This window comes from Protopterus annectens, chromosome 3.part1 (assembly GCF_019279795.1).
Source record: "Protopterus annectens isolate FY-2018-M chromosome 3.part1, PAN1.0, whole genome shotgun sequence".
Lineage (NCBI taxonomy): Eukaryota > Metazoa > Chordata > Ceratodontiformes > Protopteridae > Protopterus > Protopterus annectens.
Window position 1 is genome coordinate 286,089,868 of NC_056732.1, and position 25,269 is coordinate 286,115,136.

A 25,269-nucleotide genomic window follows, 5' to 3' on the forward strand; every position below is an offset into this window, starting at 1 on the left:
ATAGAAAAAGCCTTTGATTCCTTCAACTGGGAATACCTATTTAAAACTTTAGCATTATTTGAAGTTCCTCCTCCCTTCATCTTCTTACTAAAAACATATATATTAATAACTTAGCCTACATTAAATTAGGTCCTTTCACCTCAGAATCTATCCATATAACAAAAGGTACTAAACAAGGATGCCCCCTTTCTCCTATTTTATTTGCTTTGGCAATAGAAATACTTGCAGAAATAATATGCAATAATCCAAGAATAAAAGGAATAGAAGTCTATGATCAGTACATATCTAAAATAATGCTTTTTGCTGATGATATTTTATTAACCTTATTAAACTCCAGAGAGTCAATAGAAGAGCTAGAAGAAGTAATGGAGAAATTTTATAAGATTTCAGGTCTACACTTTAATAGATCAAAATCAAAATTTCTATTTTTAAATAAGAAAAAAGAACTATAAGTTACAGATAAATCAATCATAGGAAAACAAAAACTTACGCTAAATTATTTAGGAATAGTGTTATGCAAAAATATAAACAAAACAATATTAATAAATTATAAAAACATTATTGAAACAATAAAAAAATATAGAAAAGTGGAACAAAATTATATTAACTTTTGAAGACAAATTGCAATTAATAAAAATGGTCTTATTGCCAAAAATACTATAAGTAGCATTAGCAATACAGTTAATTCCTGAAAGATGCATTCTTAAAAAAATAAACTCATATTTAATAACATTTTATGGTATCCCAAAAAGAATAGAGTTGCTCTAACTCATCACATTAGACCCTGGAAACAAGGAAGATTGAACTTCCCAGAAATAGAAACATGTATAAAAGCATCTGTACTTAAAATTACAATAGACTAGATAAACCCACATTATTTTGCCAACTAGAAAGAATTAACAACGGCTATATTAACAAATGAATTTAATCTGTTAAAAAAATGTTAATAGTAGACAAATCAAACAAACCCCTGGTACATACTATGCATAAGTATACATACAATATAACAAAACCTTCTAAAACAACACTGATTAATTATTGCATCATTTCCTTTAGGAAACTTATCAATACAAACATAGATCTAAAACTTTGGTTTGACCTTTTAATCCCATTTACCATCACTAAGAACTTTCCTCACAAAATATATAGGGAAACAATAACCTCCTGGGAACAAAATGGATTCTTATGCTGGTTTCAATGTGTAAATAAATTAAATGTTTTAGATATACATACGATAAAAACTGTTTACAATATTCCAACACTGGACTGGTTAACCTTACAAAGCATTCTAAAGTACACTCAAGATTTATGCAGATTAATTAATGATTCCTCATTTAAAGATATTCCAAATCTAATAAGTTTTCTGTATGAATTTATATATAATAGTTGTGAAATGAAAAATTCCATTTCAAATCTATATAAAGAGTTAATAACAAATAAAACAATTCCCAAACCATCATACTGGCAGTTCTTAACAAAAGGTCAGTCATTGCAGTTAACAGAAGAAATGAAAACTAACATCTTACTATCAGTTAATTACACCTCTAACACACAGTACTGGAAAATATTTAACTTGAAATACTTACATAGAGCATTTTTAACATCAGATAGAATTAAAAAGATCAGTACTATTACAAATGTTTTTTGCTGGAGGTGTGAAAAGTCAAATAAAGCAGACTGGATTCATATTTTTTATGAATGTAATAAAATTAAATCATATTGGAATGGAATCAATCATTTTTACAAGATTTATTTAATGAATCCTTTACCTAGAATCTAGACTTTACTGAAGACAACTGCATTGATAGAAATAAAAATCAAAGAACTATGAATCTATAACAGGCCACTGGTAAATAATTCTTGGAAGAAATTTATATATTTGTTGGACACTCTGCAATAATCAATATTGTATCTCTGATAAGTGATCTGTTAATTCTATATTTAATAACATACAGTGTATGTATTTGAAGGTCAGGCTATTGTAAATATTGTATATAGTTGTTTAAAATGATATTTAAAAATATTATGTAAATGTTATTTTAATTGGAAATAAAAAAAATATTTGAGGAAAAAAAACAGTAGAGAAATAGCAAACTCCGGCAAATGGCCAAGGGAAATCTTTCCCTGCATTAAATCATCTGTTCGACAGTTTTTGCTTTCGATATTAGCAGATCGATGTTTAGGTGTTTGATCACCTAAACATTCGGTCTTCTAATATAGACCCATTATTTTCATGCGATTTGTAGTGTTCGATGTTGTGATGCAAAGTTTCAATGCTATGAGATTCAATGTTATGGGTTTTAGATGTTGTGGTCTCGATGTTTTGAATTTAGATGTTATGAGTTTTAGATGTTTTGAAGTGTAACTATATATATATATATATATATATATATATATATGTTTAAGTAGGGTGTGAGGTTAGTTAGGTTAGGGACTGTGGGTGTGTGTGGAAGTGACGGACTGTGGGGTTAGGGGTGGGTGGGGGGGAGGAGGGGGGTTAGGGTAAGTGTGGGGTGTGGTTAGGTGTAGGGTTAGGGTTTTAGGTGGTTAGGTGTTGTATGGTTGTGTGTATTGTGTGTATATTTTTGTGTTGTCGGTCTTTCTTTGGTGATTTGTGTTGTGTTTCAGGGGGGGCATTTGGTAAACTGAAGGGGATCCATATATATATATATATATATATATATATATATATATATATATATATGCTAAAGAGTTACAGCTAGCAAAAAATAAAACTACTGTAATTTAATCTATGAACAATATTTACCCTAATATCATTTTATGAGTAAGAAGAGCATGATAATTATAGAAAGTAACCTTTAATTACTACTTTCTATTTATTAATTAGTTGGGATACAATAGTTTATCTAAAGCCAGGGACACTCATGGACTATAGCAGTGAGCAATGCTTTGTACCCAATTTGTGAATAAAAAGAAGTAACAGACCATGTCACCTACCGAGTAAACAAATTGTGAATAAAATAATAGAATGACTATTTTTTTATGTTGAGGTTTAGTTTCTGGAGTAAAGGAACTGGAAAAATATGCCTAATAGTCAATGGTAACCAGTCAGGGACTAACAATGCCACATTCTGAAAGATGGAAGGGTAGGAAAAGGATTTTCAGACACAATGGTATGATTATGTCACCATCTTCCATATGCGAAGATTTCTTCAAGAAGCACTGGAAGTTCTTGATATCTTTATATTTGTGTTTTTGTCAGCATCTTATATGCCACTGTGGCATCCTCCAGCAGCAAGCTGAAGGTTACCATGTGTATGATGTCCTTGCCATTGCATTTTACTAGGTCATGTTCCGGGACCTTGACATCAGTACATTTGGCAAAAATGTAACTGAAATCTTTTAAGAACTACTGCAGGGAAGCTGGTCCATACTAATTTTAATTTTATTATCACTGTTTTAGAATAGTGTCTGTGGTGCCAACATCACATTAAGCACCATCATATACTTCATCAGCGTACTAAACAGAACTGCCTGACATTACTGCATATAACAGGAGATGGAAGGGTAATGCACTCATTGTTGTCATTTTGCAGCTGTTCGTGAATAGTATGCATGTCTGCAAACCTTACCTGGTGTGGGAATGCACCATGTGGCAGCTATACATAATGGCCTGCAGATCTGGGGCATGAGCAGTAGGAGCACCTGGTCATGTCTGCTCTCCTCTGAAACCATGATGGCCTGTTACTCTCTTGACTTCAGAAGGAAGTACTGAATGTTGTAGCCTTTCATACTGATCACTGTGTTGTGTGTGACTTCCACCACTATTATATCTGTATACGCTGGTTATGCACTGTTTCCTGGGAATGACTGCAGCAATATTTATGTCTAAATTCGATAGCTTTTTTTCTCTGTTAGCTGGAAGGATGATTTTATTGCATATTTTGTATTTAAAGCTGAAAGCCAGTACAAAAATATTACAAGTATCATTTAACAATGCATCTATTATTATTATAAATATTTGATTTCATCCTTCTTACTTGTTTTACACTTTTATTTTTCTTGTATTTTCTACGTAACTGTCTTTACTGGTGACTTCAGGCTGTTTTTTAGATGAACAATTAAAAAAGCTGCTCATTTTGATATGTTAGCTCATGGCCTACTAAACCATTTGTAGTAAATAAAGCATCTGTATGTACAGCACAATATTTCTTGTCCTGGAATCAAGTCGCTGATGCATGCATGTGGAAAACACATTTTTTTTTTAATTTCAATAAAACTTATTAAAGATTTTTTTTATTTTGATGTGCATACTACACAGGCTATACTTTGACTGGCACCCTCCAGAGTGTCAAAAAAAGTTGCACATGATCTTTAATTGAATTCTTAAAGAGCAATGGACAAGGTATTCCCTTCAACTACCTAAAATACGTCCCACACAGTATTTCATTCATTAATTGTATTCAGAAATATCATGACTTAGCTGTTTTACAGATCCATGCAGTGCAGTCAAACTCATCTCTTTTCACTTCCTGACATTTGATTACTTGTATAGAGCAAAAATATACTTTCACTGAGCTCTGATGATTATTTTGTATTAGGATGTATGATTTGATGTAATTAGATATAGTGATTGTCTTACATCTTAGACAGAGTGATTGTCTTGCATCTTTATCTCCAGTCTGTGTTACAAACAAATTAATATTTTCAAGACATAGATAATAAACTGTAAGACTCGGTGACTAGTGTTTGGATATTTTATATCACAACATATTGCCATTAGGAAGCTGTTCTATGTTTATAAGAAAACAAAGTCCAGCTCTCATCTGTATGTAGTGATAAAAATATCAAGTGGCTGTAATATAAGATTATTTTGAACAATTTGCTTATTTTATTATCCATTTTTGCTTCATTTATTAACCTTTGATATATAGGATTAAAGCAAGAAGTAGCCTGTCTGATCTGCAATTTTACTGAGAAGGTTAGGTGTTAAATGGCTGCCTGTGACATAAAGACCCATAATACTGGGAAGAAGTGTGTCTCCGACGTCTCATTAAGAAAACAGCACAGATATTTGTTAAGAGTATATTATTTGTCACTTGTTGTCTAAGAATTGACTTATTCATTATTTGCTATTGTTTGTTAATGAAACCCCTAAGGTAAGGTGAAACAGCTAGTGCTTAAATCTTATTTAACTAACCCACGCAATCATGGAATGTGCAGTGTTATAGGAGGCAGAAATGAGTTGGGTGTGTCAGGTGTAGAGTGTTGGTATATATAAGGGTTTAAAAGTAGGAGTGATTATTGAGCTTTTATGTTCCTTGAGATGCTGGAGAGGGAAAGGACACAGCTGAAAAAAAAATGGTGGCAAGCTCCATATCTTAGTGTCATAGCTGAAAAGCAGTACAATAGATATCAGGTACTGGAGAGATATAACAAAGTGAGGATGTTTACTAGAGAGAGAGAGAGAGAGAGAGATAACAAAGCTAGGAGGATTACTAGGAAGATATAACTAAGCTAGAAGGGTTACTATGGAGATATAATGAAGCTAGGAGGGTTACTGGGGAGGTATAATGAAGCTAATATGATTACTTGGGAGAGGGTAGCAGCAGCAGAACAAGGCACTCATAGTAAGGCAATAAGGGCAGCAGGGATACCCAGGATGTGACAATACCACGTGGATATCTAGACAGGAGGAGAGGCAGGATCAGGCTGTGCATGTATTACATATTCCAGGGAAGGAGGAGGGGAGAAGATGGAGGACTGAGGTTTGAGAAAAGGGAAGACTGGAATCTAGGATGTGTGGTGACACTTGATGGACTGACACATCTAGGGAAGAAATCAAAAAGGGGATGAGACAGGTAAATTCATAATGGAGACAGGAAGACCTCCTAGGAGCAGTATATAATATAAGGATTCTTTACTGTCAGGGAGGTCAAGCTTATGGACCACTGAGGTTGTGGATCAGTAAACAACACTAACAACTTACAGTGATAACAAAGAAAAAGGACACATGTCAATTGCAAGGGCTCAAGAGGAGGAGAATAGTGCCCTCAAGATTGGAGACTTGCTCACAAACATATTAGGTGGGAATTAAGTGGACCACTGACTAAACCCATCATAGTAAGGCATTCTCTGGGTGGAAGTTAAATAGTTGCAGATGGATGAAAACCAGATGTGAGGAAGTTTCTTTCTAAATGAAAACAAAAGTTGTGTGCAGCTGTACGCGTGGATACCTGTCTGTGAACAGAGTTGAGGTAGCTCAGGAAAGGACTAGAAACTAAGTAAAGGATTAGAAAGGAAGCTGCACCTGTTATCAGTATGCCTTGGAATCCACTATAACCAGACAAGGCAAGACAGCAGGGACTTAGTATAAAACTAGATGGAAGCATTTCAAGGAAAAAAACTGTGTTGTGGGCAGGCTCTACCTAGTATCAAGTGGGACAGCCTTACTTATGTCAGAACTGCAAAATTTCAAATGCTGTTTTTGATTGGTTAATTTATTTCTTGAGTGATACTTAAATACACAAAGTATATCTGAGGCCTTGTCTTTTTTGCTATGACTCAAGTCCTCCAAAAACTACAAGCACTGTTGGTGGCTCTCTGCTGGTGGGGAAAGTAATTTCTTTTTTGTGTCTGAGAGTTGTGTAAACTGATAGAGCTGCTTTCTGATTTACCTGTTCCATTTTGTTTTCTGTTTTGAGAAATCTGCTTGGCCTTGTGTTTTTGCTCAATGTGGTAGATGGACATTTAACTTACACAGGCTGCATGTTTCACAGACTATATATGTGGCCTTGTCTTTTTTGATAAGGCATGCAAAAACTACATGTGTTATTGGTAGCTCCCTGCTGGTTATTTTTTCCACTCACCCTACCATTCCATGATCTGCTTGTTAAACTTGATGATTTTTAAGTTGCTCACCCTTACTGTAAGTTGAGCTCTATAAGCTCCTCCCTTTCTAAACTGCTGTTGATATCTTGAATTATTTATTTGCCTTCCTTTGTGCTTATTTTGAAAGTGCATTTTGCCTTTCTGTTGTACAGATGAACTTGCTCTAAATTCATTATCTAGCTAGCTGATGGATAAAGTAGTATATTTTTACACTCTAGCAAGCACTTTCATGTGCTTTTACATCAAGATGGCAAGGATTTTCCATCTAGTGACAGTGGGTGGCAGACTGGTCTGTATAGGTTGGGGAAGCAACCTAGAGATTTCTACATGCAATTGTTTTATTGGCTGGAGGGCTTATTAATCAGCTTACCTTGTTTTAGTGCCTTTATAAATTCTGCACAATTGAGTGGATCTTAGTAATAAGCTGTTTGAAGTACACTGCTGTTATCTTGTATTACCTATTGCCTTTACTTAATTTTAAATTTGTTTGTGGTAGCGTTTCACTTTGAACACTCATTTACTGTGCTTTTACATTAGGAGGACTGGGATTGTTTATCTAGTGGCAGTAGGTATTTGGCTGTTCTATCTGAGTTGGGAAGCAGACAAAAGGATTCTAAGTGTAGTCATTTTATTAGCCAGAGGTCTCAGTAGTCAGTTTTCTGTATTTCCAGTGTTAGTATAAATTCGGCACATTTTCACAGAGCTGCTCATCATGCCAGTGCCCTGTACACTCCCAGACATCTAGAAGAACATTTTCCCTTTAGAACTGCCCATAAAGTGGTACCCTGAACTCCTGTATGTCACACCCTTCAGCTCACCAGTTAGAGGACCTGACAACATGGATATGCAATTTCCTAATTTCTCTGCTGCCAGCCTGATGGATATCGGTATATTGAGATAATGTAGCAATTGTCTCATGTTTACTGACAACCATTTAATCCTTAAAGTAATGGATACAGTATGATTGAGGTGTACATCACAGTGTTATTTGAGGGTAAGCTCTCACATAAAAGCAAACATTTGGTTGTCAAAAAACATGCACACTGTACTCTGTACACATAGCACACAAGACACACATAGACGAACATAATGCTGATGCACTTAAATGCAATCTTCCTAAATAAAACAAGACCTCCTAGAATACCCATCATCAAAGATTATCCTCAGCAAACCCAAAAGCACTCAACAAAGGTAACACCTAACAACACATATGCAACCTCAATCAGTGGAGCCTCAAATACAAAGCCCATAGCGCAGGCAAACACACTTCCTATGATTCTAGGCATAGGAGACTCCATTGTAAGGCATACTGATGCTCCTCTAAACAGGTTGAACAAAGAGAAGATAATGGTTAGTTGCCTATCTCGAGCCAGGATTTGCCAAATTATGTATACACTCAAGTTGCTGCACCACAGGTAGCAGTATGATTCCATCATAGTCCATGTAGGTATAAATGATATGAGACATACCTCCATAGACTATATGATGATAGACATTATAAATCTCTCTGACTATGTGTCTCAGGCTGGTATTACCTTCAGCAAAAATGATGCCACAATATCAATAAAAGACAATTGATTTTACAATTGGCTGAGTTTCTGGTGTCATTCTAAGGTGATCCAATATATGTCAGGATGGGAAGACATATTTAGGAACCATGTTGCTTTGCCAGGGATGGTCTGCAGTGGTTCCCTCAAGACTTTCAAATACTGGCTAAAATGTTATCCTTCCCCATTAGTACCTTTTTTTAGGCAATGCCAAATTGACAAACCTACTGACATAACAAAATCAGCTCAACTGAGCCTCAAGTCATTACTGTTCAATGGCAGGAGCCTAAACAAAAAGCTAAACACCCTCCAAGCCCTCCTCACCCTAGAGATACAGATATTTGTGCAGTTACACAGACATGGTTTAAAGCTGCAGGTTTCAGTACCTTCCACACTTTTAGATCAGTAGCTGCAAAGACAGGGACAAAAGGTGTTTTGATATACATCAACAACAAGCATACCATTAAGTTGATTATACAGGATGATGCACTACAGTTTCTTCATGTTTAGGTCACCATAGATAAAATCCCGTATCCTAACCTAGCAAGCTGTAGGTCACCCTCTATGTCCCATGAAATTCATAGCACATACTTAAACCTATTGGAGATACTCATCATCCAACTTAAAACCTTACTTATGGAGGACTTTAATTATCTTTCTGTAGACTGAGGATCCTACACAGCCCAAAATCTGGAAGCACAGAGATTCCTAGACTTCATAAATACAAACACCCTTAACCAGTTAGGGAATATGCCCACTAGAGGGTGCAACATATTGCACCTCATACTCACAAATATGGAAAAATGCCGTATCATCCCCAATGTCAAATCCTCCCTGGTAAGGTCTGACCATGAAGCTGTGTCCTTCCAAATCAACTCAGTAACCTCAGTAAACCCAGTAACAGTTAGGTGCTATTCCAAGGGAAACTACCTTTTATTAAGTGATTGTTTGCCAAAATTCAATGCCCTTTCAAATCCAGAAAACACAGCAGCCTATGTAAAATTGTTCACGGTAATTCTGTACAACCATATCAATGGCTATATAAAGGCTGCCATGCCTACCAGAAATAAGCCCAAAACTAATTCTAAAAACAAACTACCCTGGTGAGGTTATACAGCAAAAGGATAAATGATCATGGCTGAAATCTGGAAGTGTAACTCCCATAAAGATAAGAACTCTCACATCAAAATAAACAGGCAGCTTAGAGGGCTAATTATGTCCAATAAATCCAATGTTGAGGTCAAGATAGCCTCCCAGGCAAAAGATAACCATAAGGCCTTTTTCAGCTATGTCAGAAACCTGAAAGGCAGCACACAGTAGTATGCTGAACTGGTGGTTAATGCTGCCACATTTACTGGGCTGGGGGATATAGTGAATCTGCTGGCTGACAAATTCAGTTCCAGCTTTACTGCTCACTCACTCACAGCCACTTCCCAAGAAGTACCTTCAGACATAACCCTTCCAAGTATAAATAGAGTGCATGTCCTGGCTGTACTCACTAAGGCCAAGAACACAGCCTCAGTGGGCCCTGATAACATCCCAGGATATCTCCTGAATAGTGTAAAACTTGACCTATCAGAGTCACTGGAGTTACTATTTAACTATAGTCTTAAAACAGGCTTCATGCCGTAAGAATGAAGATCTGCAACAGTTATCCCTCTTCATATGGGTGGACCATCAACAGATCCCAGAATCATCAGACCCATTAGTCTGACTAATCTTATATGCAAAGCCATGGAAAGAATTATCATGGAAATGATCAACAGAGACATAGGAGACCTTCAGACACTGGATCCATCCCAGTCTGGTTTTGTCAAAGGAAGGTCATGCCTACTGAACTTGGTGGGCTTCTTTGAGAAGGTCACCAAAGCAATGGATGAGGGTAAAACAGTGCACACTGCTTACCTTGATCTATAGTTAAGGCATTTGATACAATAACCCACTTTGGCATTATAAACAAACTCATGAGAATAGGCATATACCCCTGTGTAACTCATTGGATAGCCAGCTGGCTCACAGACAGGACTCAGAAAGTTAGGACTATAGAGACCACCTCCACAAAGAGGCCAGTCACCAGTGGAGTCCCTCAATGCTCTCTGGCGGGCCAGCTTCTCTTTAGAATCTACTTCTCAGAAGTCAAGGTTAATGTCAAAGGCCTCTGGCTGACCAGGTTTGCATATGATTGCAAATTGGGTGTACTCAAAGAATTTTCCCAAGACACTAACATCTTACAAGAGGGTTTATCACAGACAAATGATTGGTGCTAAAATCATGGCTTAAAACTCAGTGCAAAGAAATACATTATAACACCTTTTGGTAAGTCAGTCACCCCAGGAAACTACGTCATAAATAAAACACCACTAAGAGTTGACCCACTGGTCAGGGATTGAGGAACACATGTAGACAGTAAATGGCCTTCGACCAACATGTATCCAAGGTAGTAAGTATATCCTTCTATGATGTTCAACTTATAAGTGCATGGCATCTAGGTCCAGGAAAGTCATTGTACCACTATACCTGGCCCTCATTAAAGCCACTATTGAGTATAATGTCCCCTACGGTATGTACCTGACCAGACTCATGCAGCAACTAGAATGTCCATAAAGGTTTCTAAAGAATACAGGGTATAAACACAATGTCATATGCAGATCACCTCAAAAATCCTCTCTGTATACTCAGTCTCCTACAGACTACTGAGAGCTGATCTATGCCTGGCATACAAGGCACTTCCGGATCCTACTCTGATGAACCTTTTGCACATCCTCGAAACCAACAGCATCAGAACTGCTAGTCCTAAAGACCTAAATTTTGTTTGCAACATAAATAGGACATGTTAGAGAGGCAGATATGTACAGGCTCCCGATCTATGTGAAACAAAGTTCCTCCCTAGCCATATTCAAGCATAACTTGGACCATTGGAAGGGAAATCAAAAATTCACCCCTGGCCTGGCACCCATCTCTTTGATGGACAGAGAAAGTCTGTAAATCATATTGTAATCAACAATTGTTCCTAAATAATTGTCTAAAACATGTAACTTGTGGGACATATTTGGCCTGACCAGTTAAGCTTATAAAGGTGCTAGTGGTCAATACCCTAGTATACACCTATGAACCTAAAAGCATATCAACCCTGCTAATATTTTTAAACTAAGCTGAAAGGGGGGTATAGATGGCAGTAAAAACCACAGGCAGAAATGAGTAATGGATCACAAGAACAGATGTGGTTAGAACACAGAGACAAAAAAATGAATTGTAATCTTATACTTTGTCAGAAGCATAGAAAATAAAATGGGAATACTACAACCACTGTATTTAAAAGTAAGGCTGACATATCAGAAATAACTGAAACCTGGGAAAGTGATAATTTAGCTGTAATATTGTCATCCTGAGATATTGCCTGTTCAGAAATGAAAGGAAGTAGAGCTGTGGAGGTGGAGTAGCAATCTGTACCAAGCAAGGCGTAACCTCTGGAGTATTAGGAAGTGGCACAAAGGATCAGAATGAAATTAGATAGTGCAGTACGAGTTATGTATCCTGCCCATTAGATTACAAGGCAGGAAAAGGAAATACCATTGAGCATACACAGTTTGCAGGCCAGCACAGTCAGTGGAAAAGGTTAATGACAAAAAACAGGAAATCATAACAAGAGTAAAATATGATGGGGGGGGGTTGCACTTAAAATAAATCACAGCCTCCATAGGGCAGAATGCAGCATTTGAATGTCCAAACAGAAATGCACAGGTAAAATGAATGGACTGAGATGGCCCCAGCAAAATGGCACAATGGCACAAGAAGAAAACAAAAAGATATACAACATATATAGTCCACTATGAGGAGAAGGTACGTATCATGTAGGAAGGAGCATCTTTACCAGTAGTGACTGCCGCACTGTATGGTTCACCAGGGAGGGTGGTTACTAGGGAGAAAAGCAAAGTCAAGGTGAGGGATACAGGAACGCTGAATACAAAAGAGACTGCCTAAGGAGTTAATAGGCAACCGAGAGCTAAATGACAGAACCAGACTATTAAAAATATACACATATTATCACAGCCAGGAAAATGAGTCTTTCTATGCAGAGTAATGTCAAAAGAAAGAGAGGTACTTACATATTATTGCAACCAGATATTCGTGGTTGCAGTAATACAGTTCGTATTATCTGAATAGTACAAATAAAACATGAGAAATCACACAAACAATGTAGTGTTTCACCAAATAGTTATATTTGGTATGAATATCAGTGAATCATGTCAAACATTAATGTTTTACTCAACAGTTGCCTTTTACCAACATTATGCCCTATTAGATTGATTACATTTCAAGCTCCTGCATGGCTAATGCACGTTCCTTTTCTCGAGCAGCAAATGTTGTCAAAGTTTTACTTGATATCTGTGAAGAACATCCGTATAGCCAGTACAAGTTTTCCAGTAGAAATACAACATTACATATATATATGTTCAGTATGCGTTTGTGTGATTTACCAACAACTGAAAAAGAATGCATTGCACTTTTTCAGCAGTACGGAATTTTACAGGCAAGTAAAGAATGCTTTTCTGGACATACAATGAAGCTGTACTTTGGCAAACAAATTTTCTGGAAGTGCAATTCTGATAAATGTTATAAACATACTGGTATTCATGCAGGAAATTAGTTTGATAGCAGTAGAATTAATTTTACTACTGCTGTCCATTTTTATTTATTGCTGGTGTAAGCAGTGAACATCAGTAAGATTTTGCTAGGGAGAATTGGATATGGCAGACAAGACTGTAATAGACTGGAGTAACTACTTGAGGGATGTGTGTGTCCTTGAAATGGAGAAACAGGAGCAGAAAAAAATCAGAGGAGAAGGATGTATAGTTGAAATAGATGAAACCCTATTCACCCGTCATAAAAGTAATGCGGGCTGTATTCTCCCTCAACAATGGGTATTTGGAGGGATCTGTAGGGAAACAAGAGAGACATTTCTTGTGAGAGTTGCTGACAGAACAGTAGAAACATTATTTAATGTTGTTGTTGTTTGTCTTTCGGCTTTTCCCGGTTAGGGGTCGCCACAATGGAACTTCAGTCCGCTAATTATTGGCAGTAGACTTTCACAAACGCTGAGGTGCCAGCTCGACGTTCCACCTTCAATGAAGGCATGTCTTTGGAATGCCCACCCAACTGCAGGGAGGACATGCAGACTCCACACTCAAGGCACTTCCCGCACTGAAATACAAAAATACATAAAAGGGGAGTACTATTTATTCTGATTCATGGAGAGCATATCAAACACAACAATTACAAGAAGCTAGGTTCACTCACGTGAAAGTAAACCATAAATACAGCTTTGTAGACCCAAACACAGGAGTACACACTCAGCACATATAAAGAATGTGGGGAACTGTAAAGTGGAGAAACAAAAAACAGCAAGGGACTGCAAGACACCATTTGGACTCCTACCTAATTGAATTTATCTGGTGAGAAACACAGTTTCCACTCAAGAAAGTCTGCTTCGATGCAATGTTGACAGCAATCGCAAACAATTTTCCACCACAGACAACCAGTAAACCAACAACTGAGGAATCACTTAGTTGAATAATTACTATGACACTACCTCCTATGTACAAGAATAGCTAAATGCAAAACTAATATAAAAACCAGTACTGTATACCTCACAGTTCCTGACTGCAACCTGTCATCATTATTTCATAAAAAAACTTTCAGCCTCCAGTATACCATTACATTTCCAAGTATGTTCATACAGTTTAAGTTATTGTACAGTTTTTTCAAGTTTCATTAATTAAAATATGTTACCTACAAAAGTTGCAGTTGTCCCTGTCTTCCTTTTGAGAAGTTTATCCAAATAATGAAGCCCTTTCTTTCAGGAGTAAGGTAACTTTACAATCCAACATTTCCAGTTCTCCACATTGTAATTCTTTCTCCAGTAGAAATATACTACAAATAATCTGATCTATCTTTCACCATTAAAAATAAAAGTATAACTACACATTCCCATGTCTTTGCAATCAGGAAAACAGTTCAAGCAAACATTTCTACGTCTCCTCAACTTTTTTCTGCAGAACGGCCTCAGTTAAACCAATTAAAAAGCACGCAAAACTGGAAGCACATTTTAAACCTTGTTTACCCTCCCAAAATTACGAGGTATGACCTTGCACACACTAAAAACATTAGATAACACTCTACGCTGAATACAAAACTGCCTTTGCAGGCCAACAAGCATATTACAGCAACCACGAATATCTGGTTGCGATAATACAGAAGTACTAAAAGAGAAAACCAACTTAGTTTACCAAAAAGGTAAAAGACGCAATAATGGAAAAGAGATGTCCTACAAGAGGCTCAGGAAGGGAGAAGAGGAAAGAAAAAACAAATATGAGGAAACAAAAAAAAGAAAGTGAAATTAAATATTAAAATGGAGTTTGCAATAGGGATAAAACAGCAAGAAATATCTTTGTATACATGGGGAAAGTAGGAAAAGTAAAACAGAGTCCCAGAGGGTCACCAAGGATGAAAGCAAATACACTCAGGATATTGGTAAGACAGATATTCTAAAGAAATTCTTTGTGTTAGCATTCCAAAAAAGAAGGGGCAGTACCTGAATGTCAGAGTAGGACAACAGGACGAAAAATAAGGTGGGTGGGTGAAGAGATTACGAAGCATAGTATTAGCTTGGCTTGTGGCATTCTTTTAGAATAGGAGTCGGCAGGAAGAATAACAATATGGCTTCCTAGCCAGTACATCCTTCCAATCTGGTCTTATGCAGTTCTTTGATTAGCTGACTATAGAACGGGAAACAAAAATATACTGGATGTAGTGTAACTCAACTTTAGCCACTCCTTTGTTTCTGACTATTACAAATGATTAAGTGGGAATTTAAGATGTATAGTAATAGTGTGGGAGAAGCTAAAAAGTGGATTACAGAATTTATAAAAAGAAGGAAACAGAAAGTGCTATGGGATAAGGGTGCTATCTGAATAAAGAAGAGTCTATGTAAACTTTTGGGATCCTGTTTCCAGATATCATAAAACATACTAAGAACATGATCAACCTATACCTGGACAACAGCAAAACTCGGGTGAGGATAACATTTGATAGAAGCAGATGGTAAGAATTTGCAGAGGACCCTAAAAGAGATAGTTAACTGGTCTTAGAACAGACAAATAATATTCAGTGTTACTGGGTGCAACTTCTTGCATCTGTGGACCAAGACAGCCAGAACTACTAGCTGGAAGATAAGCAAATTAGGCATCACTGAGCAATAGAACAATTTTGGAGAAGTAGTTATTGAAGAAATAAAGTCAAAGAGAGGTGTGGTGAAAACAGGCAAGGCTCTAGAATGCACAAAAAAAGAAAATTATATAAACTGTATAGGAGTCATATCTCTGATATGGCACACTGTGCACAGTGTTGTTGCTCTTTCTAGGTAGAGGTGACTGAATTCTACAAAAAATATACTAACTAAAGCCACAATAAGAGTAAGAGACTGGAGATGGATTACAAGAGAAGTTTATAGAACTGGAGTTGTCCACAATGAATGAGAAAAGAATGAAAGGAGGGCATTATATGGGTAAATAACATAGTAAGGAGGTTGTATATGGGGACCAATCTGAAGACAGATGTGGGAATGGAGTAGAACTACTACATGGAAGGTGCAATCTGGCCACCTGGTTGGTGTGCCAGTAGAAGGAACATGTTTTTCTTTTTTGCTCTTCACTTGAAAAGCTGAGTGAGTGGGACACTGGTTCATGGTACCAACACAGGGTGCTGGTTGAGCTAACTATGCTTCTTCTCATAACTGATTGTATAGTGTAGATTGCATTTACAATATAAAAAAAGGTGACGGAAATGAAGATGAAATGTGAACTGGAAAAGTAGTAACTAAAAGTGCGGTCAGTGAAATTACTGGTAAAACACACTAAAAAATAAATAGTATCAAAATATTTTTTCCAGAAAAATTAAATCTGATACAGTAAACATTCCATTTTTGGAAATGACATATCAAAAAAATATATTTGAACACAACCACCTTAGAATATTCTAACTTTTGTGAGTAAGGAGACAATCCCATCTGCAGGTATTAATTTTTGCCTGTCTTCATATTTAGGTGGAATTGAAGTTGTCCCATTTGTAGTGAACTTTTCCTGTGCAGCTGCTTAATGCAGCCAAAAAATGATATATGCATTTAAGAAATAACACTGTGTAAATGGCATAAAATAAGATATTCTGCACTGTCATTGTCCATAATGTTGGGCAATGTTTTGACAGTCATGAACAGGAACGCAAAGTATGTACTACTGTCAATATCTCAACTAGATTGACAGTTAGGAAATAATTAGGAAACAGAAAACTGGCTGACTACTTCCCAGCTATTCCTAAACCCTTAAAACCTAATCCCTTTCACTTCCAAACACCTTGCAATAAAGAACGCATCCTTCACTACTACCTCTTCCAACTATACTAAAATAGAACTCACCACACCAACAAAACTACCAGGAATTTACACAAATGAAGACCTAAAGTTTGACTTCTGCATTCAACATACAGAAAAAAACAAAACCACACCAAAAACTAGGCACTCTCTATAGGGCAAAACCATATCTCTCTAACGCTAACACTACGAACTGTCATATTGCCACTACCCCGCTGCTAACTGCTCTCCTCTACTCACTACCAGTACTGACAAACATGTGCCTAATTCAACTAAACAAACTCAAGCAGTGCGGCAACAAGGTCACAAAATTAGCAGCCAGACTCCCCCATTGATCACATCACTGTCTGTCACTTAGAGACCTCCAGTGGCTGGTAGCACCTCACCAACTCACATATTCCCAGTTCCCTATTACCCACAATCTAATAAACAAGCCAATGATTGTCTGTCTCTAGCCAATTTTCTACAGGCATATAACCCACCCAGAAGCTTGATCTCTTCTGGCAAAGGCCTCCTACATATATGAAAACCTAATAACTCTGCAGGCTGTTCCCTCTGCACCCATCACATGTCATAAACCTGGAATTCCATGCTCCTAATGATAAGGCAGGATTGCTCACTAAAGTCATTCAAACTACAGATAAAGTCTCACTTATTCAACTCCTGGCTCAGCAAATGTACTACACCAGATTAGCACACCATACCCCTTCAGCCTCAGCCTTGCTCAGGTCACTCCAAATTCTCCTCCTTCCTTTTCATAACTCACTCTCTTCCCCCACTCCTTTTGTTGTACTCCTTCAGCTTCAACTACCCTTGTCTTCTATTTCACAACTCTAGCTCTCCCAGCACTATGTCATTGTAAGATGTATTGCTTTCCATTGAAAATAGCAACAGTATGATTGCCAACATACTTTATCAGATTTTAAATACAGTTTTCCCTCTTTTGAAAAATGTAAAGAATACTGTATATGATACAATGACTAGCCATTAATATTCAAAAACGAGCATGCTGATTGGTCAGCTGAACCAGCGAGCTCATTGTTCAGTTGCCCAGACTTTCTTTGTTAGTATATGCTATGATATTTCAGTTTTCGTGACCTAAGATGATGGAAGGTACAAAATTCACAACCCGGACAGTTTACAGATACAAGAGAGACAGGACAGAAATACAAGGACAATTAGGTATGTTTCTTTAGTTTTACATAATATACCTGATTGTCCTTGTATTTCTGCTCTGTCTCTCTTGTACCTGTAAACTATCTGGATTGCGAATTTTGTACCTTTCATCATGCTGTATATTACTTCCAAATCCAGTCAAGGGCAGCTATGGCGATTTATTTTATTTTACTGAGTTGCACCTTAAATGTGAATTGTAAGAATGTGTACAGTCATAGTAAACTGTCCGACCTACAAACTTTTTTTCTTTAAAAAAAAAAAAAGAACAATTAAAGAAGCAATAGAGATCTTTCTTTCTCCATTGCTTTCTTGCCACAGCACGGATGTACTGTGTAAATGTGAGAATGTAAGTCCCATACGCATGCATGGTACATTAGGACAGCCACAGGATAATGGGCAAAAATGTGGAAGAGCATCATGGCGCACATATACAAGGACATTACTTAAGAAAAGTAACTAACTTTTTTCTTAAATAATGTCATTGTAAAATAACAATAACCAATGACTAGGTGTGGATAATGCTGGATTTACCCACAGTTGGCTTTGTTGGGTCACTCGGGCTTTACCCTTGTGACCAAACCACTCCAACATTGGGTAAATCCAGCATTAACCACACCCAGCTGTGGGTTATTGCTATATTATACAACGACCCCCCCCCCATTCAATATTCAAAAACGTGCAAGCTGATTGGTCAGTGTGCACGTTGTAAATCCGAGTTATAGTAATGGAAAAAGGTCTGGTCACCCAGACTTTTTCCATTACTATAACTCTTACAGCAACACTTTTTTAAAGCTGTCTCGCTATATTAAACCCATTTAACATAGCAAAACAGTTTTTAAAAAGCAACGGAGATCTTGCTTTCTCCGTTGCTTTTTTCAAAACTGTCTCGCTATGTTAAATGGGTTTAACATAGCGAGACAACTTTAAAAAAAGCAACGGAGAATCTCCGTTGCTTATTTTAAACCTGTCTTGCTATGCTAAACCCATTTAACATAGCAAAACAGTTTGTAAAAAGCAATGGAGATCTTGCTTTCTCCGTTGCTTTTGCCCACAGCTCTGATGTACTGCGTAGGCATACGCATGTGCAGTACATCAGAACTGCCACAGAATACCAGACAGCTGTGGAAGGGCAGCAAGGAGGCATTATACAATGCCATTATTTAAGAAAAGTAATTATTTTTTTTCTAAATAATGTCATTGCATAATAGCAATAACCCACTTCTGGGTGTGGGTAATGCTGGATTTACCCACGGTTGGCTTTGTTTGGCCACTCGGGCTTCGCCCTCGTGACCAAACCAGACCAACCGTGGGTAAATCCAGCATTACCCACACCTAGGCATGGGTTATTGCTTTATTATTGCCTTTTAAATGTTAGTGTTTGTTATTGTTTTTTTCTACATTGGATAATTCTCCCTGGGCTGAAATGGGTGCTGTGTTAAGTCAGACTTTCCTGGTAAACAATCGCAATAAATAAAAAACAAATAAATGTATAGGAGCTATCATGGAAATAAACATCAAAAATAGAGTGAAGAAGTAATGGAATCTTGAATACATATTGTGATATCCTTCTAGGTAGTTCTAACCGTGTCATTTTCTGAAGATTCATATAAATGTAGAAGTCAACAGGGATAGTATGTTTATAGCTCTATAAAGGGAGCATAATATTGACAAATACGTTTTAAAATTGAAAAAAATAATGTTTGACACAGCATTGTAAAAATATCAAGGACAGATATGGAACAGAATTTATCTTTAACATAAAGCAGCCACTGCTTATTACCAAAACAGTAGCTGGATGACCTGTATAGGCTAGCTTGCAGAAGACACAATAAAGACTTGATTGTTGTCTGTTAGGCATTAAATGTTGGGTATTTTTTAATTCACTCATCTGTTGTTTAAGTTACTAAATTATATAATCCTAAGGGGCTCTCAGCAAAAATTTTGAGTTCAGTGATACAGTGGAGGCTGTCAGAAATTGTTTCCCAGCTGTAATGAAAAAAGACTTCTCTGCTATCATTATTTATCTTCTCTTCTGTCTTTTTTAAGAACTTGTGTTTGGTGAGCATGTTCTGATCATTCATTGCCTTTTGTTGATGTGTGTGTGTGTGTGTGTGTGTGTGTGTGTGTGTGTGTGTGTGTGTGTGTGTGTGTGTGTGTGTGTGTGTGTGTGTGTGTGTGTCTGTGTATGTGTGTCTGTGTGTGTGTCTGTGTATGTGTACAGTGTATCTGAAAACACTGGTAACCCTTTGAAATGTCAAAACCCACTACAGTGAGTCCTGAAACATGGAGACTGAATGGCCAAAAAATCGGACTTACATATACTACGTCCAATATACCATTTCTCAGAATATTTCCTTTTCTCTGAGGTATGGTGATCTCGGACTCAGTATATGTATATATATATATATATATATATATATATATATATATATATATATATATATATATATATATATATATACACACACACACACACACACACATATATATATATATATATATATATATATATATATATATATATATATATATATATAAGTTCTTGAGGTGTGGGTTAAGGAGAAGAGTTATTTTTGAGATACACTGTTCTCTTTGTTTTTGGTCCTTTTATTCATAGGTTCATAGGTTCATAGGTAGGTACTAGGCTATTGGCCCAAGGACCTATGCAAACCTAGCCAACAAGGTACCCTGGCTTACGCCACCCAAGAAAGTTATTTTCCTGTGCCATTGATGAACAGAGACACAGAAGTGATCCCCAGGGTGTATTTCTTATTTCCTATCCACTCATTAAGATTTTTCTTGAAGAGTGCTAATGAAGAACTTTGCTTGACATATATGCGTAGCCTGTTCCAGAGTATGGGAAGTCTCTGGGATAGGAATCTATCCCTCCAGCATGTCCTGTTTATTGTGGTGACAAGGTTTAGGTCCTAGAGCTAGTAGCTCGGAGGGATTGGGATTTCTTTAGGTGTAGCATGTCCAACGGCTCTGGATTTGACATAGCTTTATATGTTAGGCAGAGATCACCTCTGAGTAGGCGATATGCTACCGAGTAAAGCTGGAGTTTTTTGAGGCGGTCAGTGTAGGGCATTTGTTTGAGTCCAGTAATCCTCTTTGTGAGGTACTTCTGTGGCCTTTCCAGCTGCTGCAGATGTCTTGTGAGGTACATTCCAAAAGGGGCGTTGTACTCTATAATGGGTCTAATGAGTGATGAGTAGAGGGTAAAGATGATCTCTTTTTTCCTGGACGAGAACCCTTTTATGATGAGGTGTGCCACGTAGGAGGACTTCCTGACTACTGTGGCAATGTGACTATCAAAGGAGAGATTCATTTGGCTTTTTGACACTTGGCATTTCCAGTGCCAACATTTCAATAGGGAAACAAAAACATTTCTTAGTGGAATAGTTTAACATACAGTAACACTACTGGTTCATATCATCAGTTGCATCTTTACTCTAATGAAAAGAATGTCAAGCAAAAGAAAAAAACATTCAAATTATATTACCTAATGTTTATTGCCATCACTGAGTCAGAGAAGGCTCTAGCAATGTCAGGTGATGCGAGAATTCATTCCTTACCAGAAATAGACACAGCTGTAGATAGGCCACTCTGGGTGATATGCAGTTGAGTAATCTGATTTTCATCTGGAATAACATAATCTTCTTTATATCGACCTTTTGCATTAATCTCTTCATCCTCATCCTCATAGTAAATATAATCATCTTCAAAGTTTTCAGCAATAATAGACAGAGAAGGGGCCCCATCAGTGGGTTGCTCTAGCAAAATTAAAAATGTAAGCTACATAATTGGCAATCTGACAGTTCATATTAAATACTGATATATTTCTATTCTTACTGTAAAATATATTTTGACATGTTGTAAGCATGTAGCGATGTCACAGTGTACGGCCACTAAAAACATGTATTTGATATACTACAGTTACTTAATGCATACCATCCAATACTAATGGCATGCAGGAACTATATAGGCACTCCTTATGTTTTAACTTTATTTAAATTTGAATGCTGGGTCACAAGGCAACTTCAGTGAAGCACTTCACATAAATAATATAAACTCCTGTGACAATAAAACAAAGGGTCTCCTTGTTAAAACATTAAATTAATGTAAAATGTTATATCAATATAGATGAGATGTCTTGTTATAAAAATGCATCCTATATGGCAGAATATTTAAATAACGTTTAACAGTTCAAATGAAACTATATTAATAAACCAAACCATATACATGATAAGAAGCTTAAGGGAATATCAAAACCCCATTTTCTTACAGATGCAAACATACGGCATGGTACCTTGTTGACTATACCGTATAATTAATAACCTACAGAGGGGCTGTCATTTCCTTATAACTAGATTCAAAAATTCCAACCCATACATAGTATTGATGGAAGCAAAACAGTAATATTGATTTCCAGGAAACAAAGATAAGAGAACATATCACAAGGTTCCACTCCAAATAGTCCAAGTGGTTTTAGGGGGCTCTTTTGTATGTATCTTCAAACTCCGAGCTCAAGAAGAGCTGTTATACAGTCCTAGTACACAGCCCACTAAAGAAGGAATAACAAAGAGTAAACATATATTTGAAATGATATGACAGGACAATAGTAGCTCACATTCTATTCAGCACATTTTTTCTTGAATTCTCATTTTCCCTATGCCTGCTGACTATCTGGCTGCCATAATAGTTGGGCCCTGTTCATTTTCCTTATGGTGCTAGTCAAACCTGCATTGTGGCCATTGTCTGTGCACTATAAGCGGGTTCTATACATGGTCTAACTCCTCCCCCTGATAAGTAACGTGCATGCCCACTTAAGTGAGGGACTACATACACCTTCTTATGTGTACATGCACGCTGCTTCAGACATACTTACAGTGAAGTTTGCTATACAAATGCAGCAAAGCTTAAATCTAAAATCCCCAGCTCATATGCTGCCTGCTGTGCATTCATCTTCCTGCTGATGTCTGCACTGCAGTGCACTGGACTACTTCCTTGTTACATGACGGGGGAGACAGCAACCTTCCATCCTCCCTACTGACTACTGTGTTGAATGGGTCAGTGTTTTTTCACGTTCATCTGGCTCACAGTCAAGGTTTCACCTTCTGTACCACAGAGCCAGCTAAAATCAGAACAAATTAAATGTGCATAATAGTAACATGCTGAACTGTTAAGTATAAGATACAAAAAGCATTTAAAAACAATGTTCATGTATTTTACATAGAGTCCACAGAAATTTTTTCCATCCAGACCAAATTTTAGTATGTGCCGAGTCTTCATCAAGAGATGAGTGAGGATCTGCACATATTTTGCCCAATGGATCTGTTTTAATGTTTACATTGTAGGTAAATAAGGTGAAGAACCAAGACCACTGCCTTTTCATAAATATATACATATGTATACATATATATGTATATGTATATATATATATATATATATATATATATATATATATATATATATATATATATATATATATATATATATATATATATGTCTGTAACATATACATCTGCATACCCATACATACTGTTTGTATACCTATTGTTCATTGTGCAAAACCCAGGAAAAAAAGGTCAACAGCATACATGGCATGTCCAGCCTTCAGTTGACAACATCAGACAATGGCTTCAACAGATCCCACGTCAAGTATTATATATGGGATGAATAACATTTGTTGACATTGCTTGTGGCATTCCATTGACTGCATAGGGTTATATGCATAGGCAGCTAGTATGATTATGTATTCGGACAGAGACAATGGGTGCAGAAAGGGAAGTAACCCGTATAAGGGCAGTTGCCTGCAGGCACAATACAGGTGCCTCCTGAAGTGGTAAAAAGTTGAGCATTTTCACTGCATATTGTGCAAGCAGCTACAGAGGCATATTCTGTGTTTGTATCTTACAGGTGTGCTGCTGCTCAGATCACTAACATTATCTTTTTTATACTGGATTATATACCAGTCTGTGTGTTAAGCTAGCGACAAGCAGCCAAAGTACATATACATAAGGTGGAACACATTAGACAAGTTCTGTACACCTCTGCTGTATAATCCTGCTGCATACCGCACTTGTATACTCTGAGACATGCCCCCCCCCCCAAAAAAAAAAAGAAATCTACACACTGCCAATATAGCATATATATGAGAGCAACTGCAGGAGCACAATTAACCTAATCACTGTCTGTCTCTACTTTGGGGCTTTACAACTACCTGTACATGGCCTCAAACAACAACAGCACACAAATGACAGCTATAAAACTACATTGGTGCTGTTTCACACTGAGAAGAGAGCTTACTCATGCAATATATACTATGGAACTGTATTGTTGATGTGCTCATTCTCTTTCACCCATATGGCTCAAGCACCTTTGACTGGCATACCTATTATGACTAGACTTGAATGCAGCTGTAGGTTACAAATGTACCTACACGTATTCATACAGCATATTGTCTATGCAGTTTTACAAAAGAATTATTGCTGGAAAACAGAGCACATTATAATTAAATTTAAGAAATTCAAACTTTTCTCACAAAGAAAAAGTGTAGCTCCTGATGGAAAAAGTTTCTGTACCTGTTTCTTCAATTTCAGAAATCCTTAGTCAGTAATATTCTGTATCAGAATGAGGCTCTTGGCTGCAGATGGGTATTATATTGTATAAAATACAAACTCTGTGCATGGTAAGTATTATAAATTGGTACTACCTAATGAATGATACTGAACCACGTTATTTACGTAACCTGTCTGTGATTCTGTTTGCACAAAGCATCTCACTTTGTGTGGTGCACCTGCATGAGCACCTGTGAAATGCAGTGAGCATGTGTGAGTGGATCACTGATCCCAACATGGATGCCTTTCTACGTATATTACTTTTATAGCTGCTGTAGGTGTTAAAGAGCAATTCTGCTGTCAGTATTAGGCATTGATGCACATAGTACATGCATTCAGTGCCATCCTTCACATGTTTATACCACCCTCAAATGCCAACATTTTCAGAGCTACCTTATGGACAACCCATCGCAGGTTGCACTACACTACCGAGATGCACAACTTTGTGCAACATATGCTGAAAAAAGTCAATTTGGGGTGACATGAGAAGCCTGCTATAGTTCAGTGGGATGACACCTGGTCAATGACTATGGCTTCCAAGGGCATTGATTATGGCAGGGTGCCCTGGTGGCGCAGCAAGGAATCAAAGATCTTCCTCTGTTTGCTGCATACTGACCTCTGGGAGTGCCTGACTGGAGTGTCGTAAGAC

At 37.1% G+C, this 25,269-nt stretch overlaps 1 protein-coding gene across 1 annotated transcript in view; it reads right to left on the reverse strand.

Annotated features, from left to right (window-relative positions):
• VWDE (von Willebrand factor D and EGF domains) overlaps window positions 1–25,269 on the reverse strand; it is a 740,920-nt gene that overhangs the window by 227,150 nt on the left and 488,501 nt on the right. Inside the window, exon 18 of the mRNA XM_044066200.1 lies at window positions 21,576–21,773. Coding sequence (XP_043922135.1) covers window positions 21,576–21,773 — 198 coding nt within the window. The remainder of the gene's footprint in view (window positions 1–21,575; window positions 21,774–25,269) is intronic.